The 20,377-nt window shown below is 37.9% G+C and overlaps 1 protein-coding gene across 2 annotated transcripts in view; it reads right to left on the bottom strand.

Moving 5' to 3' along the window:
- Positions 1 to 20,377, bottom strand: part of LOC113265233 (ABC-type organic anion transporter ABCA8) — a 65,426-nt gene that overhangs the window by 22,475 nt on the left and 22,574 nt on the right. For both annotated transcript variants that reach the window (XM_026512371.4, XM_057317846.1), the window contains 11 exons: positions 18,922 to 18,980; positions 18,068 to 18,178; positions 16,860 to 17,035; positions 16,247 to 16,366; positions 15,674 to 15,812; positions 14,994 to 15,084; positions 11,560 to 11,699; positions 7,913 to 8,032; positions 5,618 to 5,816; positions 3,503 to 3,669; positions 513 to 646 (listed from right to left, as the gene is read on the bottom strand). In XM_026512371.4, coding sequence (XP_026368156.2) covers positions 513 to 646; positions 3,503 to 3,669; positions 5,618 to 5,816; positions 7,913 to 8,032; positions 11,560 to 11,699; positions 14,994 to 15,084; positions 15,674 to 15,812; positions 16,247 to 16,366; positions 16,860 to 17,035; positions 18,068 to 18,178; positions 18,922 to 18,980 — 1,456 coding nt within the window. The remainder of the gene's footprint in view (positions 1 to 512; positions 647 to 3,502; positions 3,670 to 5,617; positions 5,817 to 7,912; positions 8,033 to 11,559; positions 11,700 to 14,993; positions 15,085 to 15,673; positions 15,813 to 16,246; positions 16,367 to 16,859; positions 17,036 to 18,067; positions 18,179 to 18,921; positions 18,981 to 20,377) is intronic.

Below are 20,377 nucleotides of genomic sequence, written 5' to 3'. Positions count from 1 at the left end.
AAAAAGCAAGGTTATAAATTCTCAAAGATCTTCCTTTTTTTGCTGAATTCAATATTTTCATGAAAAGATCATGTTTTTAAAATGATGTCAAATAATCAAAACAAAAACAAACACTCTGTAAGTAAAACAAAACATATAGGTAGGCTGTATCTCATTTTCAGGACACCAGACGTCTGGCTTAACATTGGAACCAAGTACTACTGTTTCAGAATAAAACAGAGGTTTCAGAATATATGTATTATAAAACCCCCGAGAGGAAATCTGAGTTCTTTGGACTCAAATATGCACATGACAGTAGGTATTATATAGTATTTATTTTACTAATACACACAGTTTGTCCTGGTGGACAATGATGGAGATACGAATTATTCATCATCTTAATGACTACCATTCACTAAGTAATAAAAGCAGTATTTGTTTTTCATTTCATTTCCTACAGGGGAGAACCGAGTACACTGATATTATATTAGCTTTCCACACCTTTGGGAGACATGAAACAGAGATCAGCATACCTTTGTATTACCAGACACTATGATGGCTCCATTGTAAGATGGGTCATCCAGGCCATTTTTAGTTCCAAATACATCCACCTCCAAAGCTATGTTCTGATGCTCCACAGAACGTATAAAGTCATCAATACTTGCCCCTACGTTGTAGTTAAATATATCAGGTATATCACAAATCTTAGAAAGTCAATATCAAGTTGTAGAGTAAAATTATAATTAATGTCATTATGTGATCCTTACTATAATATGGACTGTCAGGATATTTTTCCACAGAAGAACATACTGGCTACTGTGAATTTAAAGTCTATTCACTTGTCGTATGTTTATTTGCTTCTGATTACTGCTAATGTGAAAGGTAACAGTCTTTTTTACCACCATATGGCATTTGGAATAGGTGTTTTCCCCTAGAATATTGCAATGAGTGGCCACAACAATTAAGGTTTTAATGACACAGATAATCTCCAATAATTAACCACCAAAATTGCTAATCTCACTTCATGACTGGTACATTTATTAACTGACTTTCAAAATGTGTCTTGAAATAGGAAGACAACTTGTTGGATGAAGGCACGGAGAGGCTCATGGACCTTCTCCCAGAAAAGCAACCATAAATTGTGAAAATTACTAAAAATCCAACAAGTTAAAATCTCTTGACTGTCTTAAGGGCATATAGGAAAAAAAAGCCACATTTATTTAAGAAAATCTAATAAATCTGGGTAAGAACACTAAGAAATTGGCATTTGAGCCAAAAACCTATACCTTCACTCCCTGTCCTCGATTAGTATGACACAAGCTCCACTCTGACTGGATCTAGCCAAGAACTTGTGCCTAGGATACAGCTTCCATCTTATGAGTAGGGGATGGATGGAAGAAGAGAACTCCAGACCTCTCACTGCGTGGGATGGAGTTTCTGCAATGCAGGACTGGAAGGAATGAGAGGGCTAGCCCCTCCTAGGAAGATAACTGGATAGCCATTGAAGTTGCATCCCTTCCTCACACCATACACAAAAATTAACTCAAAATGGATCATAGACCTACATATAAGAACTAGGAATACAAAAACCTTAGAAGAAAATAGAGAAATAAATCTTTGTGATCTTGGGTTAGGTAAAGCTTACCTAGATATGACATCAAGCAAGGGAAAAAAAATAAGTTAGACCTCATGAGAATTAAAACATTATGTTTCAAAGGACACCAATGAGAAAATGCAAAGGCAATCTACAGGGTGAGGTGAAATATTTGCAAAACACTTGCAGTTGATTCTTATTATTCATGATACATATATTCTCTAAAGTCACCACAAACAGTGAATTAGTGAATTCTTAATTATTGCTCTGAAGGGGAACACAAGGTTGGGTTCTTGTGAGCCTCTGGTCACAACAGTTTCTTTGACCAATCAATATATCACCATATTTTATATACGTTTTGGTATATATATTGTTGATTCGCTAACATTGATCTCACAGCCAACAGCACTATAGCCCATGCCTGAACAAAGTTTATTTAACACACATATTTTCTCTGTAAGTCACAGTCTTCCCGACATAGGGACACTGGAAAGCACTTCCACACTATTCTTGGGGGCCATTTTCAACAGCAAAATCACCCAAAAAAGCATGAAAATTTGAAAAATATGGCCCTGAATAGACTACAGAAAGGACACTTATGTACAGTATGAGAGCTGAAACAAGAAGGTAGAGTATCACCTTGTACCTCAGATGGAAAGTGTGCAGCAGGTGACTCAAACTTTTCACTTCTCTGAGCATGTCTGTGAATGACTACGGAAGAGCCATGAGTATTGGTTTCAGGGTCACAAATAAATTTTACTGACTAGACGAGTTTGTAAATACAGACTCTGTGAATAGTGAGGATCTCTTGCATCTAATAAGAGACACACATCTAAGAACATAGATAAAGAACATTTAGGACTCAATAAAAAGGACATACAGCCCGTTTTTTAAAAAGACATTTCTCCAAAGGTAGATATACAACTGGTCAGTAAGCACAAGAAAAGATGCCTAAGGTCACTAGCTATTAGCAAAATGCAAATCAAATCACGAGATACTCCTTGATTCACACCAGGACGGGTATGACAAAAAAAGAAAATAACAAGTTTGGAAGAAACTGTGTAGAAACTGGAATCTTCACAAATCGCTAGCATAAGAATAAATTGGGGTAGTCACTTCACAAAAGTTTGACTGTCCCTCAAAAGGTTAAATATAATCGTCATCATATGACCCCACAATTCCATTCCTGGGTTTATATCCCAAAGAGATGAAAAAAAAATGTTCATACAAAAACTTGTACGTAGACCTTTATAGCAACATTAATTCATAATAGCTGGTTATTGGGGACTATACCCATCATCTGATGAATAATAAATAAAATATTGCATATTCATACAACAGAATATTATTCCACAACTTAAAAATAAAATACTGAAACATTCTACAACATAGATGAACCTTGAAAGAAGTCAGTTATAAAAGATCATACATTGTATAATTTTACTTATATTAAATGTCCAGAGTAGCAGATCCTTAGAAACAGGAAGGAAATTTGTGGTTTCTCCGAGCTGGGGACAGAGTGAATGGGAGTGACTACTCAACGAGTATTGGATTTCTTTTCGAGATGAAAATGGTCTAAAATAAGGTAATGGTGGTCACACAATTCTGTGAAATATACTCAAATCCACTGAATTGTACACTTGCAATAAATGGAATAGCACATGAGTTATATCTCAAGCTGTTACACAAAATTTTTTTGATACAAATGCTTTCGTTTTGCACACACCCTCCAAAAAATTAATTTCTCCTCGGCAAATCCTTTCCTAGTTCCTACTCCATTTTGGGCTTCTATTCATCTCCTCAAGCCTCATGAAGAAGTTTTATGATGAAGAAGTCCAAAGCTCATCTTTCTCTCTCATATTTTATGTTTTCTGGGTTCTGCGTATAACAGTGAATGCATTTGGGAATAGAGTATTCACCCGTCATTACCTGTTTTATTGATGATCAATAATTGAGTGAGAGGATCGTGTGGTTGTTGTCCAGGAGCAAGAAAGTATAAATGAGGAGAAAGGTCCCAAGTGTAGCTCTTTTCATATATTTTCATGATGATACTCTTCAAAACAAGAGGGCAAATTCCAACTCCTAAAATCAAGAGCCTACACAGAAGAAAAGGGCCAGCGTGAATGCAGTCATTTCTGAACCTTTCAGAACTGTCGGAGCAGATGCTGATGTCATGCGATCGAGAGATTATGAAAATAAAACATAGAGCTCTCTGCCTCCATTTCTTGAGTATTTTGCCCTTTTCCTACCTCTTAAAGATGGTTAAAATGGGGATTGATCCTTTGCTCACTTCTCTTGTTACTCTCTGGCCATTGTATATCCCGCACAGTTTCAAGGGGGCAGGTGTCCTTTAACTGTGTGTGTAGATTTGGCTTCTCCCTTGAGACTCCCATTCTTTGCCCTCCCTTCCTGCTAGTTAATCCATCAATGCTCTGTACTCAATTTTCTTCACATCTACTCCTCTTCACATAGTCCCTATTTCTGTTAGTGACAGCAGGATTTCTTTAGTCTCCAGGTTCAAATTTTCCATTATTCTTTATTCTTTATTGTCCTGTATTCTCCATTTCAAGTAAGTAGCATTTTTTTTTTTTAATTTGAGAGAGAGAGAGAGAGAGGGTGTGAATGGGGGGAGGGACAGAGGGAGAGGGAGAGAGAGAATCCCCAAGCAGACTCCCTGTTGAACAAGGAGCCTGACACAGGACTCAATCTCACGACCCTGAGACCATGACCTGAGCTGAAACCAAGAGTCAGATGCTTTACCAACGGAGCCACCCCGTCACCCCTCAGTTGAAAATTTTTATCGTTCCTTCATTATATCTTGCCTCAAAACTTTTCTCTATTCCTAATTTCTAGTTTTACAATATTATATCTTGTTTGAATTCTTGCTAAATGCTTGGCATCTCTCCAGATTTTTCTTAAATCATTCTATCTCCTTGTCAAAGATTCTCAATGAATTCCCATTACTTATTTATTTCAAAAGTATTTATTGAGACTCTACTATGTGCTAACTAGCCTCTTATCTTTTTGATGCTTAACTGATAGCCCAGGTACTGATTGACAGCCAAAGTGCCATAGACACAAGGGTGCCAATGAGACGTGATGTGACTCTGAGGAGCAGGGATAGTGCCCATTGTGCACACAGAGAGTATGGGGAGTGAGGGGCGCCTGGTGGCTCAGTCGGTTAAGGGTCTGCCTTCAGCTCAGGTCATGATCCCACGGTCCTGGGACTGTGTCCTGCATCAGGCTCCTTGCTTGGCGGGGAGCTTGCTTCTCCCTCTGCTTGTCACTCCCTCTGTTCGTGCTCTCTTTCTGATAAATAAATAAATTCTTGGAAAAAAAAAGTGAGCTAGCATCACTTAAGAGGGCTGGTGGGAAGTTATGACATGTAGGTAAGAGCAGCTAGAACGCAGCGGGAGAGTCAGGACATCCAGGGAAGTCAGGAGCATTACTGTATAGTATTCAAAATAAGGCATCGGCATATGGGTATGCTGGGGGGAAAAATCCACATCCCAATATTTCAGTCACTTACCCTAGTGGAAAATTTGAAAGAGATGGAAAAACACAGGAAAACTATATTACTTCAACTTTTTTTCTGAAAATTGCCTCCAAAAACTTTACAAATTTCCTCGGCTAGAATGTTGATAGGTAACCACTAAAACCATTAACTTAACTGGATATTATTCTCTATCCAGTTTTGTAGGTGCAGACATTTTTTTTTTAAAGATTTTATTTATTTATTCAACAGAGATAAAGGCAGCCAGCGAGAGAGGGAACAAAGCAGGGGGAGTGGGAGAGGAAGAAGCAGGCTCATAGCAGAGGAGCCTGATGTGGGGCTCGATCCCATAACGCCAGGATCACGCCCTGAGCCGAAGGCAGACGCTTAACCGCTGTGCCACCCAGGCGCCCCTGTAGGTGCAGACATTTATTTTTATTTTTTGATTGTCTTCTCGGTTTTTACATCTTAGATTAGTTTTCTAACGTATTGATTGGAAAAACAACAACAACAACAACAACAAAACACACCCGTGGCCCTCCGACACTCACAGCGATAAGAAAGCTTTTTTTTCATGCTTTAACTTCAAGAAGCGAACCCGTGCAATCGTGCAGACTTGCTGTCTCCAGAGAGCCAGGCCCCCTATTGTCTTTGTCATCTCATTGAGTGAACTAAGAACTTGTTCCGTCTCAACAAGCCTCTCTGTGTCTTCAGTGCTTTCTGCCTGTGCTTCTCCCAACGTGGCAACATCTGCAAAATACAAAAAAACCCCACAACAAAACAATTCATAAAATCCCACTTTCGATGGACCTTATGGAGCTTACTGGAGGAGTTGTTTTACCAACGACATCACAGTCTTCTATAAAACTCTAGGCATTATGTAGTGCTACTGGCTGCTGCCATGAGCTAGAAACATCAATGGAAAATTCATTCCTTGAACAAAAAGAGTAGAAAGGGGATCTTAGATCACTTGGATACAGACAATACATTCAAGAGATTATGATAATATGCAAGATCACATAGTGCCACCCAGGCGCCCCAGAGACTGTCACCTCTCTGACCAAGAGAATAATACCCGCTATTTTTAACCCACCAGATACACGAAAGCACAAGGAAAGCAAAATAATAATAATAATTTTCATAAAGGGAAGAGCCATTCCTGGCGAGATGATACGTATGGGTGTTTTCACATCAGGGGCATGGTAGAAGGAAAGAACAACTTCAGACACGAATGAGAAGAGAGCATTAAACAAACTCTTCTGGTCACATGTGGCCTTGTACCCAAGTCACAAACTGAGTTTACACCTTTTACCAATTCTTTCCCATAAGAACTTCACCAAATGCATGGGAACAAAGGCTGGAGATGGAAAGAAAAGCTAAGAAAGATGCACACCAAGTTACACAGAGTCTTGTGCAAGATATCATCAAGGTACATGGGGCCTTCCTTTGTGAAGGGAATCCACCAGGGGATGGGTACTGGACAAAAGAGCAGAGAGAGCTATACTGAGGTCGAATGGACCTTGGCTGGGTGTAATACATCGACGGGCTAATGTCTGAGTGTAGTGTGGTAAGGTGGAGAGATCTCCTAAGACATGGCGAGCTATGGTCATGAGTAGAGAGTCAGGTTAACTCCGTAGTAATAGAAAAACTGAAGATCCCCCCCAAAACAAATACATTTAAAAAATGATAGCAAACTGAAAATCAGGGAGACCACTCTTATTGTTGAGAAATTGGGCAATGGGGCTGTATAACATAGAGAGAGGTCTTGAATTTTGCCTGTGCTGGAATATGATTTTAATGTCAATAACAATCTGGGAAATCCACAAGTATTTGTACATTGAATGACACATTTATAAATCACCAAGTGTTACAATACTCTCTCATCAAATAGGGTGTATAATGAGAAGTGTAAAATTATTTAAAATAACCAACTAGAAACTTTGGAGTTGAAATGTATAATAATTGATTTTAAATAAATAAAAATAAAAATATAATAAATAAAAGCTCAACGGATGTCTTCTGGTGGAAGAAAGAAATCATGACATGACAAAAGATAAATTGAGATTATTAAGTGTAAAGAACAGAAAGAAAAAGGAAGGAAAAAGTGAAGTCTCAGAGAAATGAGAGACATTATCCAGCATACTAACATACACTACCAGGTACATTAACGAGAAGTTCCAGAAGGAGAGTTGAGAGAGAAAGGGTCAGAAAGTACAGTTGAAGAATGAATGGCTAAAAACTTCCCAAATTTGATGAAAAACATTAAGCACACATATAAGAAGCTCACCAAACTCCCACCAGGATAAATGCAAGGAGAGCAACACCCAACGACAGCAGAGTCAAGCTGTCAGACGCCAAGGACGGAAACAGAATTGGGAAAGCAGCAAGAGAAAAACAACTCATCATACACAAGAGATTCTCAGTAAGATCTGAAGCTGACTTCTCCTCAGAAACCATGGAGGCCAGTGGGCAGTGAGAGGACGTAATCAGAACGCTTGAAGAGAGAGACTGAAAATCAATGTGTCGTCTGAAATTGCTCTTGGGAAGCGGGATGAAGGCAATGAGCCCTGGTTAGAAGAAAACGGGCCATCTCTAATAACAAGGTAATGTTGGCAGTAAAGGTATCAGAAATCACAGGGATGCATTTTGGCTTTATTTATCCCTGTCTAGGAATGGACTTGTGTCTTATGGAAATATATGTTGCACAAATACCGTTACATGTTCATGCATGTATTTTACCTGATTCATCAATAGCTGATTTTCCTTCTAGTTTCAGGAACACTTCGTTCAAGGTGTCATGGAAACTCCGTAATTCATGCATTTTATTGTTCATGCATTTTATTTACCTGATTCATCAATAGCTGATTTTCCTTCTAGTTTCAGGAACACTTCATTCAAGGTTGTCATGGAAACTCCGTAATTCTCAATTCCCAGGCCAGGACACCTATCCAGATCCTCATACAGTGCTGCAGGACACATACAAAGAGCAAATCAAAACAAAAAAAATCGCTAGTGCGCTGAGGACAACTTTTTAAACTAAAAAGCACAAATATATGAAATCACACTTCTGATAAGTCAGACATTTTAAAACTCACATTTCCTAACACGTAACCTTATTCTTCAAACTCTCTATGTTATTTTCCATTGTATATTGTGTTACAGCCCATGTATTAACTTCTTTTGATCAAATATTCATTTATAGTCATTCATATTAAGATTTATTTTAGATTTTTTTTCCTGGCTTGCTTTTAACATTTAATTACCAGTGGAACTTCAGTTTTTTTCAACTTGAGTTAATTGAAGACTCTTTTCCAGAGCCATCTGTGTTTTAACTGACCCGAGGGAAGAACTAATTTTTTGAGAATTAGTTGGATGGTGCAGAAGTTATTTCAGTTCAGAAGATCTCTGTTAAAGGGAAGATATAAATTATAAATCATTTTTTAAAAATTTCAGCTTTTGATGGTGGAAGAAAAAATTCACAAGATCTCACAGAGAATGCACAGCTGACCCAGGGCATCTTGGAATAGTAGGAAAGTGGTAGTCAGTCTCCTGCTAGCAATTCTGTATCCACTCATCCTTTACTATTTTCACCAAAAATACTTTCGGTATTCTTATAACAATGAACAAGGTCCCTGCCTACATGGATCAGAATAATAATTAATTCAATGAAGCTTGAATAAAAACCTAATTTTAAATCCTAGTATGATTATAGACGTCCTGAGGATTCCACCTGCAGCTTCTCGTTGGGCAAAAGGATAAGTTGAAGGCTTTCCATCTTGGTGAGAGTAGCATATACAGAAGAGCAGAAAAGAAGTAAGATTCAAACTGTGAATGAGCCTTAGGTGTCATTCTTCATTTTACCTAAAATTTTACAGACCTCCTCTAAATTATAGCTTGTATGAAAACACATTAATTAGGGTTCAATTGGTATTTTGCCTGATGGCTCTAAGGAATACTTGTGCTGTCACCGTAAAATGTGTATTTGAATGACTTCGTGGGGTAATTTATGTGTCTGTTAACCACACGTATGTCCAGGCTAATTGCTTCAACCACCCAGTGCGGCCCTCATTGTGCCCTATTACCAGGGAGCAAATCTTCTGAATAACATACACAATAAGTAAACTTTTTCTTTCTTTTTTAATTAGACTTTTTATTTTGAGACTATTTTATTTTATTTTTATTTTATTTTATTTTATTTTATTTTTTAGAGACGAGTGAGCAGGGGGAGGGGCAGAGGGAGAGGGGGAATCCCAAGCAGGCCCCACACCCAGTGCAGAGCTCAATCTCATGACCCTGAGATCATGACCTGAGCCAAAATCAAGAGTCTGACACTTAACTGACTACAACCCAGGCGTCCCTTGAGATAATTTTAGATTCACATGTGGTTGTAAAAAATAATAGAGAGATCTCAGTTTCCCCCGATGGTAATATCTTAAAAAGCCACAGTAGGCTATCACAACCATGCTATTGACATTGACACAATCAAGATACAGAACATTTCCATCACCACAAAGATGGTGCTACCCATTGACAGCCACACCCATAGAGCCTGATCCCATCTTCTCCCAACCATCTGCTCTCCACTTCTGTAATTCTGTTACCTCAAGAATGTTATATACATTGAGTCCTAGAATTGGCTATTTCCACTGAGGATAGCTCTATGAATATTCATCAAGGCTATTGCATATGGCAGTCAGCAGCCTGTTCCTTTTTCTTGCTGACTGGCATTACATGTCATGAATGCGCCACAATTTCACCATTTCCTTGTTAAAGGCCATCTGGGTCCTTTAAGCTGTTGTCTGTTCCAAATTAAGCTGCTATAAACATTCATGTACTGGCTTTTGTGCGAATATGGTTTCATATCTCTAGGATAAATGTCCAGTAGTGAAATGATTCAGTTGTATGGGAGCTGCGGTTTAGTGTTTCAAAGGAACTGCAAACTTTTTCCCAGAGTTGGCTGTGCCATTTTACACTCCCATCATCAATGTAGGAGTGATCCATTTTGTCCACATCCTAGCCAGCATTGGATATTATCACTGTGTAAAAAAAATTTTTTTTAGCCATTCTGCTAAGTAGGTAATGAGATCCCGTAGTGGTTTCAATTTGCAGTTCCCTACTGACATATGATGTGCACACCTTTTCATGTGCGTCTCTGCCACCTGTACATCGTCTTCAGTGAAGTGTCTCTTCTTATCTTTTGCACATTTTTCAATTAGGTTGTTTGTTTCTTACAGTTGAGTTTTCAGAGTTCTTTATATGTTCAGATACCAGTCCTTTGTCAGATACATAGTTTGTGAATACCTTCTCCCAGCCTATGGCTCATTCTGTCATCTTCCTAACAGGACCTTTCACAAAACAATTTTTAAATTTTGATGGAGGACAACTTACAATGTTTTGCCTTTCATAGACTGTGATTTTGGTGTCCAGTCTAAGAACTCTGCCTAGCAGTAGATCCTGCAGGTTTTCTCTTATTCATTTAAAAAAATTATGGCTTTATATTTTACATTTAAGTCCATGATTTACATTAAGTTAATTTCTGCATAAGGTGTGAGATTTAGGTAAAGGTTCATTTTTATGCCCATGGATCTACTTGCTCCATTTGTTGGAAAGGTTATCCTTCATCCATTGAATTGCTTTTCCACCTTTGTCAAAAATCAGTGAGGCGTATCTGTATAGGTTTATTTCTGGGTTCTCGGTTCTGTTCTATCTTTGTGTTGATCACTCTGCCAATAGCACATTATCTCGATTATTCTAGTTCACGTAATGCTATAACTCACTCCCTTGGCTCTCCACAGAGTGCTCTGACCAAAACCACAGCTGCCTGCTTCAAAAGAGTTGATGGGGGTGCTCAGAATCTCTGACCAGGCTGATTGCTGGGTGTCTTCTCCTGCAGAAAGTCAGTCTCTGAAGACTGGAAGAGGTGCCTGCTTTATCTAGTGCATAGGCTTTGACACAGAGTGTCAAGGAAAATGAAAAATCAGTAGAAGATGTTTCCAAAAGGGAACAAGATAAACCTCCAAAAACAGACCCTCATGAAATGAAGCTATATGATTTACCTGACAAAGAATTCAAACTAGCTGTCATAAAAAAAAGGAAAAAGCTGCCATAAAGTAAACTCTTATGCATTGGCCTAAAAACCCCAAAGTTATCACAAAAGTCTTGTTAAGAGAAGAATCATGGGGTTGTTTGTAATGGTTAAGCCAGAGGTTTTCAATCACTTGTATTCATTCACAGTTATGAACACTAGAATATTCTGCTATGTACTACAAAGGGAATGAAAGACAAAAAAGCTCCCTAAGATACCCAGACATTGTAATGCAACTATTAGAATATAATATTTCCCACTGTAGATAAAATCATCCAGTTACTGTATTATTCTTTGCATCATGTTTCAAATAGCTGAACGCATTGTAAGCTCTCAATATATAAGAATTATCATTATTACTATGAATATTATTTACATATTTCATTTCATTGTGTTCTTGTACATTACCTGGAAATCTATTTGTTCTTTCTAAAGGCAATATGTAGACAAGTTTTCCTTCACTTTCTGCTGATAATTTGGCATCGGGGATGTGCTGTTTAATAAGTGATGTTATATTTTCCTGAACGTGCATTTCATTCAACTGCAAACTGGTGTTTGAAAAAAAAGATCTATGTTATTTGACATAGTCTCCAGTGGCATGAGGAAAATTAGTAGCTTCTAGGGGACAAAGAAAAATCAATTAAAATCTAATGCAAGAGATAGGCCATTGAAACATAAATGAGAGGACAAAAAAAATCAGATCATGTAAATATAATGGGAGAAAGCAGAGGGAGCTAATCAGAACTACTTGTCAGGCATTCAGGTTATGATGCCCAGACAAGGTTGATACTGACTCAAGTCCTTAAAAGGAAAATAGTGGCAGAGTACAGATACCAGGGACACAACCAGGATTACACCAAATGGAAAATGGTGTAGATTTTTTGAAGGGAGTTTAAGTTGGCTTAAGAGGATTATTGTATTGGGCAAGGAGAAGGGATTTTTGATAGGCAAAGATAAAAAGCAGATTCAGGTATTCAACGGATTCTTTCATGCAGATTTATTAAGTTATTAGTATGTAACAAAAATATCCCTAAATGCTGAGGGTACAATGGTGAATAAGAGAGCATTGCTCTGCTCTTGTGGAGTTGACCATCTAGTGGGGAGACAGGGAGAAAACAAACAGATAAAGAAATGATTAACAATCGTAGTAAGTGCTAGGAAGGAAATGGGTTATAGGTAGAAATTAATTGTGGATGAATGTAGGTATGGGTTGTTGAGGTCGCTAATTTTTGCTTTCTTTGTATGCTAATCCCAGAACTTTGACTAAGAGCAAAGTATCATAGAGAAAACAAGTCTATCCATTAAAAAATACCATGTATAGGGGCGCCTGGGTGGCACAGCAGTTAAGCGTCTGCCTTTGGCTCAGGGCGTGATCCCGGTGTTCTGGGATCGAGCCCCACATCAGGCTCCTCCGCTGGGAGCCTGCTTCTTCCTCTCCCACTCCCCCTGCTTGTGTTTCCTCTCTCGCTGGCTGTCTCTATCTCTGTCGAATAAATAAATAAAATCTTTTAAAAAAAATACCATGTATAATTCCCCAGTGTTGGGAAACAAATAAAAATATATTGAGCAAGGTTATAAAGTATGTAGTATCAGTAGTGGCTTGGCTTCTAACCTCGGTTTTGCCATTTGAAATGTGTTACTTAACTTATCTGGACCGTTTGCTCATTAGCAAAAATGGAATAATGATTCCTAACATCTAAGGTTGTCCTAAGAATTGAATAATAGTGATGTCTGCACTTAGCAAGTCCTTTAAAAATTCCTATTTTATTTGATCAAATGCTTATATTGAAATTATGCTATTTACTCAAGTATTAAGAACATCTGAGAATTTATGCTATTATTAGAAGCTGTGAAACACACTGAGGGAATGAAACAAAAACCAAAAAAATCATAATTGTTCTCCATGATGTTGCTGCCCCCTGAAAGAACAATTTAAGAAATACTTCTTGGTCACTTACAAGCATTTGTGTAGGGTACTAGAGAGGATGGCAGGAGCAGTACATGTATCCTCTCTCGAAGACTGTATAGCTTGGAAATGGAGATCAGTGAACTTTTTCTGAAAGTGACTAGATTGTAAATATTTTAGCCTTTGCAGGCCAGTAGATCTCTACTGCAATTATCCAACACTGCTCTTGCAATGTGGAAGCAGTCACAGGCAATATCTAAACACATGCGTATGGCTGTGTTCCAATCAAACATTATTTCCAGCAACAGGAAGTGGGCTGGCTTTGGCCCATGAATCATAGTTGGCTGGCCCTGATTTAGAAGAAATAAGGTAACTACACAAAGTATTGTCCAGGAGCCCATGAAGACACTTGTGAATCGGGCAGGGAACCTGATGAGCATTTTTAATTTTGAGGACATATTCTGTTGCTATGCTAAGTGCAGGTGCCAAGTCATTTACTTTTCTTTAACCTTTACTTTCAACTAGGAATTGTTATTCCCACTTCATGAGTAAGAAAACTGAGTTTCAGAGAGTTAAATTAATTTCCAAAAAGCAATTCAAACAACGTGGCTTAGGAAATGAAATATTGGAAAAATACACAGAGCTGGAAGATTAATAAAGACTACATGAGATGGCATTCAAATAATGCTTTAGGACTTGAACAGGTGGTAATGGGTCCAAGAAAATGGCAAAGTTCAGCAAATAACCTCAAACAAGGGGAAATGTAGGTCATAATAGGACATGTACTGTGAACAATGAATATTTCATTTTTGGCTAAAGGATATTGAATTGGCTAAGGGCAAATAATAAGGAAATCATGATAGGTTGGGCCACACCAGCATCACAGGACTATAAAATTCGGATTCCAATAGGTAAAATATAACCATTAAAGTTTTTTTGTTTGTTTTGTCTTGTTGTCATATATTTTTTTTTCTTTTTAAGGTATAGATGGTCTAAATCAGAGCCGTAATTTAGACAAACTGACCAATTCACAAATAAATTAAAAGGTAATTTAAAATATGGGCTTGGATATTAGTCTTCGGCATTAAAAATACCCAGGTTCAATTCCTGGCTCTATCGCTTATGAACCTAGGAAGACCAAATGTTTATCCGTAGAGTAAAAGTAACAAGAATTTCTATCTCAAAAGACAAAAGATCTAAATAAAATAACGTTAAGTATCTTATCTCTGAATGACTCAATAACAGCTAGAATATGCTACAATTCAAAATAATGATAAAAATAAAATGAAGTGGATGGAAAGAAGAGAAAGCACAAGAACAGGACAACTGGGAGGAAGAGGAGAAGCAAGGAGCCTACTTAAAAAACTATGTAAACAGGTGGGAGAGAGGAGGAGGGTGTAAAAAAAACGTGTCATTTGTGAAAGTTTCCTTAGTACAAACCTTCCTTAACAGTGTGTTGTGAATATATTTTCTATCACATTTATCTTAATTTTTTTGTTAAGTTATCTTATATTTTCTTTTCTTTTCTTTCCCTTTATTTTGTTTGAGAGACTGTGCATGCCTGCGTTTGAGCTGGGGTGGGTGGGGCTGGAGGGGCAGAGGGAGAGAGAAAGAGAATCTTAAGCAGTCTGCGCACTCTCACAACCCTGAGATCATGACCTGAGCTGAAATCAAGAGTTGGACACTTAACCGACTGAGCCACCCAGGCAGACACCCCAAGTTATCTTATATTTTCAATCTCTACAATCTACCAATCAGTATCTCTCATACACACACAGCAATTCCATATATGTACGCAAGTATCTCCAACGTATGTATATGCCAACATCTGTGTGTCACAAATCAGGAGTTTCTCCTGTGTTGTAATGTGCTACGTCAAGCATCATGCCGCCTCCAGCTCACTTCTCATTCTCCCAGCCTCCGTACGTGGCTCTACCTTAAGTGATAGCCAATGCCCCACTTCTTCTTTAGGAACAGAGAAGAGCCTGCACACCTCAGCTTCCCTTTGGAGAGAAACACTTTCCTATCTGAAAAGGAAGAAGCAAAGAAGAAAGCTTGTTAAGAAGACGCCCATTCTTTCCCAAGAAAAGACAGGTAATCATGACCCAACTCTAATTGAGTTTTGCATGTTTAAATCCAGGGTTTAATAAAGACTCATTGAAACAGGCTCCCTTTAATCTTATTTGTATACTTCAGGCTATTTTGCCATCCAGCCAGCGAGGGAGGTTATAAGGCTGTGTCTTCTGATATAAACTACCATTATATTATTTATTTTAATGGATCACACGCCAAAATTATTTGAATATTTCAAGTTGATTCACTTTAATTTTGTGTAAAAAGATTAATGTATTAGAATACAGACTCTCACTTCTCAATAATTGACTTTCCTGGCAGATCATGCCCCTGTGTTATCAAATGATATAAAATTCAAAGAGACACATGGAAAGGGTTGGGAGTGAGACTCTTTGGGCCCAGTTCACATCATTACCAGTGGTCCAGATTGCCCTGTATGGCTAGATGACCACATTATGAAATAAAGCTGGTCAGAACACCAATCCATATTTTTCAAGTCTCATGAAGACCTCATCAGGACACTTAAGGGAAGTCAGCAGTTACCAGCCAGGATGTCAGCCTCATCCATGAACTGGGTACTGAAGAGGATCACACGGTCTGCTTTCCGCTCCTTCAGGAGGTTCCAAACCTGGTGCCTTGAAAAGGGATCTAATCCAGCAGTTGGTTCATCCAAGAGGAAAACCTACCAAAGACGGATGTATATAAAGGGTATTTCCAGGAAAGTGCTGTTCTTCCAGAAAACATGCTGAAACCATATTACTTATATATTTAAAAGGATATTGTAGTTAGGACCTGGTTATTATATTTAATGCTCTATCACAAACATTTTATCATAGATGTCCTTTGCAAATAAAAGAATCTGAACTACTAAAAGTTTCATTTTTAAAAAATTGAATTCATCTCTAAATTTACTTATTTATTTATTTTTTGATGTAAAGTTCGATGATTCATTAGTTGCGTATAACACCCAGTGCACCATGCAATACGTGCCCTCCTTACTACCCATCACCAGCCTATCCCATTCCCCCACCCCCCTCCCCTCTGAAGCCCTCAGTTTGTTTCTCAGAGTCCATAGTCTCTCATGCTTCATTCATCTCTAAATTTAGTCTGACTTACCTGAGGGTCTCCTAAAATGGCAGTTGCAAAGCTGAGTTTCCTTTTCTGTCCACCACTTAAGTTTTGAGCCAAGACGTCTTGAATATTTTTCATCTCCAGTTCCAGCAAAACTCTTTGTATCTAGCCAAATGACAACATTTATGTCACAAACCAAGATCCCATCCCTCCCCTCTTCCGTCTCCCTCCCCTCCCCTCCCCTTCCCTTTCCAATTTGAAAATACAAGGCTGTAAAGTGTAGTGGTTAAAAGCACGGATCCTGAGGCAAACTGCCTGGATCTGAAAACCGCACCACTTTAACTAGCTGCGTAATCTTGGGCAAGTAACTTGCTTTTGAACTTCAGTTTCCACATGTGTAAAATGGGGATAATAATAGTACTTATTTCATAGAGTTGTTGTGAGGAATAAGTCAATTACTATATTTGAAATTAAGGATAATGCTTGACACATTGTAAATCATACATATATGTTAGCTGTTATCTAAATTAGATTTTTTTTGGCCCAACATTTAGACATGATTTGCACAAATATAATTTAATGAAAGCATAAAGAATTCCATGCAAGTAGAGTTAACAATCTCATTTTGACCAGTACATTCGTTCTAACTATTTAGTACCTCTTTGTCCAGTTCACGGGACCGAATTCCTTTTATTTTAGCAAAGAGCCTGAGATTTTCTTTCACAGTGAGGAAGTCAAACTGCACATTGGATTGTGGACAAATTCCAGTGAGCTTGATGATATTCTCTAGGTCAGTTATTTCTGAAAGTTTGTTGTTATAAATGGTGACTGAACCTATAACAAAGGTTAAAAGTTAATATCAGGGTAATGCTTGAATTAAGATCTTTCTAGACAGACTCTTAACTATAGAGAACATGCTGAGGGTTAACAGAGGGGAGGGGTCTGGGGGGATGGGGGAAATAGTTGATGGGGCTTAAGGAGGGTGCTTGTGATGAGCACGGGTGTTGAACGAAGTGTTGAATCACTATATTGTACACCTGAAACTAATATTGCACTCTATTTTAACTAACCAGAATTGAAATAAACACTTAAAAAGAAAAGCTCTTTCTAGATGAAAAATCACTATACATTTATTAATTACATTTTAGGCACATGATTTTCTCTTCAAGGTCTTTACAATTCAGGTATTATGAGCTTCTGTTATAGTTGTATGGTATACTGGAAAGAGAAAAAAATTTCCATCTGCAGCTTTTCCCATCAAGCTGTCATCTATTTATCCACCCCTCCCATTTAGCCTTGGTTATGTAATGAACAGAATCCTAGCAAATGGGATAGAAGCAGTGACTGTGAAGTTGCCTCTGCACGGAGATACGCCTTCTCTTTGCTTCTGGGATCATGGACCCCTGGGTGAAGAATCCCAACCAGATTCTTGGAAGATGAAAGTCCATGTAAGCAGAAGGGAGCAGCAGTCCTAACTGAAGCCCCAGATATGTGAATTAGGACACACCAAACCATTCAGCACCAGCCAATTAAATCCAGAAACACTGCCAGTCAACCCTCAGAATCATGAGAAATAATAAAACATTTTTATATTAAGCCAATTAATTTGGGGGGATGCTTGTTATACAGCAAAACTAACAGGTACAAATTCAAATGTCAGATAGTAACTAATGACCATGACAATGATTCTCATGAACAACTCAAATTTCACACATACCAATTAAATACTACATACCTCTATAGAGGAATACCGTAAGCTAACCTCCATTTTTTCATAGTTGTCTGTGTTTGTGATTGATAATCAGAAGGACTTTATATTAACAGCTGATTTATATGTTGACCTGACTTTGGGAAAAAACCTCTTACCTTTGGTGGGAACAGATAGCCCGCTAAGAATGTTTAACAGTGTTGATTTTCCAGCTCCACTGTGACCAAGGATTGCTGTGATCTGGCCTTCATATATGTCAAATACCAGATCTAGGAAGAAAAAAGAGAGGGGAAAAAAGATGGGAGAAAGGAAGGAAGGGAAAGTAGTAGGGAGACAGGAAGGAAAACAAACTCAAAAATAAAACTGTATTACGGAGCTAATGGGTTGCCTTTTTATGTCCTTGAATGGCCTTGTTTTCTAAATATGAATACACTGGGTCATTAAATTCAAAATAAAAATAATAAAATGTGCTCTTATCAGTTTATATGTCTATCCTGTTTTGAAATTTTGAAATTATATGGTTTCACAGAAGGTGACAAACCTAACAGTCCCAGGTTCATTGACATTGCCTGGCATATGTGGGTGGATGTTAATATTTATGGACTAAATAACAGATTAATGGTTCAGTAAATTATTATGTGGCTAAAAATCTTTTGAGATAAATTGCTCTTTTTGCACAAAAGAAAAATATACAATATCTACAACAGCTTTGAAATGACAGGAGAAAAATTTGAATTTGTAGAAACCAGCCCCCCAAGAAAATCCTTAGACTACCTCACTATTACACAATGTACCTTTCAACTACATCTAATTCTAAAGCATAATCATTTTTCCCCTAACTTTTATGCAGTCAAAGCATGTGTTAGAAGGTAAATTTTATCATGTGGCTCAAATAATTCATTTCAAATCTGAAATACCACCAGTAATTGCTCACCATGAGCAAAAAATAAAAAATAAAACCAAATCACAAATCAATATCAATATAATAACTAAATGTTCTTCCTCCCCTTACCTTTCAAAGCTTCTATTTTATCAGGCTTTCCTTTATATTCTTTTGTAACATTTCTGATTCTGAAAAGAAAGAAGACACTTCAAGATATAACAATCTTCTTCAGTTTGTAATTCTAGGTTTGGTTGAGAGGATTGAATAAATCTTATGCTCAGGGTACAGGAAGATGTGGGATTTCACTCTCATGAAGTCACGGCTATGTGAGAGCATCAGCTAGAATACTGCTTCCCAGTCTTGGCTCCACATTAGCATAACCTGAGGATTTTTATAAATTTACCTATGCTTCTATCCCATCACCAGATCGTCTGATTCCAAAGCTTAGGGTATGGTCTGGTATTAGTATTGAGGACAGGGATCATCTCTAAACTGCAGAGCCAAGAAAGCTAGACCAACAGGTAACATGGCATCCAGTACTGAAAGGCTCATTATGAACTGCTGGCTCAGCTTTGGAGGTATCTTTGGTTATCTTGAGTCAAGGTCTACAGAAGTTGCTTAAGAGGTACAAGGGTGGAGTAAGGAAGAGATGCAAAGATGTTAACAGTGACAACATGGGTTTTGCAGTCTTATCTAACTGAGCTCATACTATCTATACCAGTTAGTAGCTGTTACCTTAACCAATGTACTTATTCCAGGTAAGTTTCAGCTTTTGCAGCCTGAAACTTTTGAGTGTTTTAGGGTTGTGTTGAAGGATGAGTGAAGTATTTCATCTTGCATGCATAGTGCTTGATACATGATAAATATTCAATAAACATAGAATGGTATCAGTTAGATTACATTGAGTATAATAGAAAGGAATAGAATTAACATACGCTGGGTGCTATTACAGGTCTGGAATCCTAGGAACTTTACTGGTTTGATTCTATCAGGTAAATATGTAATCCATAAACGAAATCAAATTTGTTTTATTTTGTCATCTATTCATCAAAGGATTCAGGGGCCCCATTCATACTGGATTGTTTGATTAGATTCTTCACTCTGTTTTAATCCTATTTACTATCACTCCATAGCACTTGTAGTTGGGTGAGATGATAAAGAGATAGAAGAAATACAAAAAAGAAACACAGAAACACATTAAATAAAGCCATTGCTTTGCTACCTTCCAGCTGCTCTGCTGGAAGTTAAACCTAGCTTAGGTCATAGGACAAATGTAAGGATAGAAGATAAATATGGAACAGGCTAAAATAAAAACTGACATGGGCTCTAGAAGCTCTGTAGGCTGGGGTAATCTGAGACCATTCACAGAGGGCTGACAGGTGTCCATCACTGATGGACAAGTAAGATGCGAGCAGTCAGGGATCTTGAGGACTTTCTTCCTACTTTCTTATTGGAAAGAAAAGTTGCAAGCACCAAAGGAAACACATATCTGGAAACGAAGATGTGCACGACACTCTGACACACCTTCCTCAATTCTCTTTGTGTCTGTCTATAGATCCTTTCTCCCTTCCTCTCCCCTACTCTT

Source organism: Ursus arctos, unplaced genomic scaffold, assembly GCF_023065955.2.
Source record: "Ursus arctos isolate Adak ecotype North America unplaced genomic scaffold, UrsArc2.0 scaffold_24, whole genome shotgun sequence".
In the NCBI taxonomy this organism is placed as follows: Eukaryota; Metazoa; Chordata; class Mammalia; order Carnivora; family Ursidae; genus Ursus; species Ursus arctos.
This window is presented reverse-complemented; position numbering and strand designations above follow the sequence as displayed.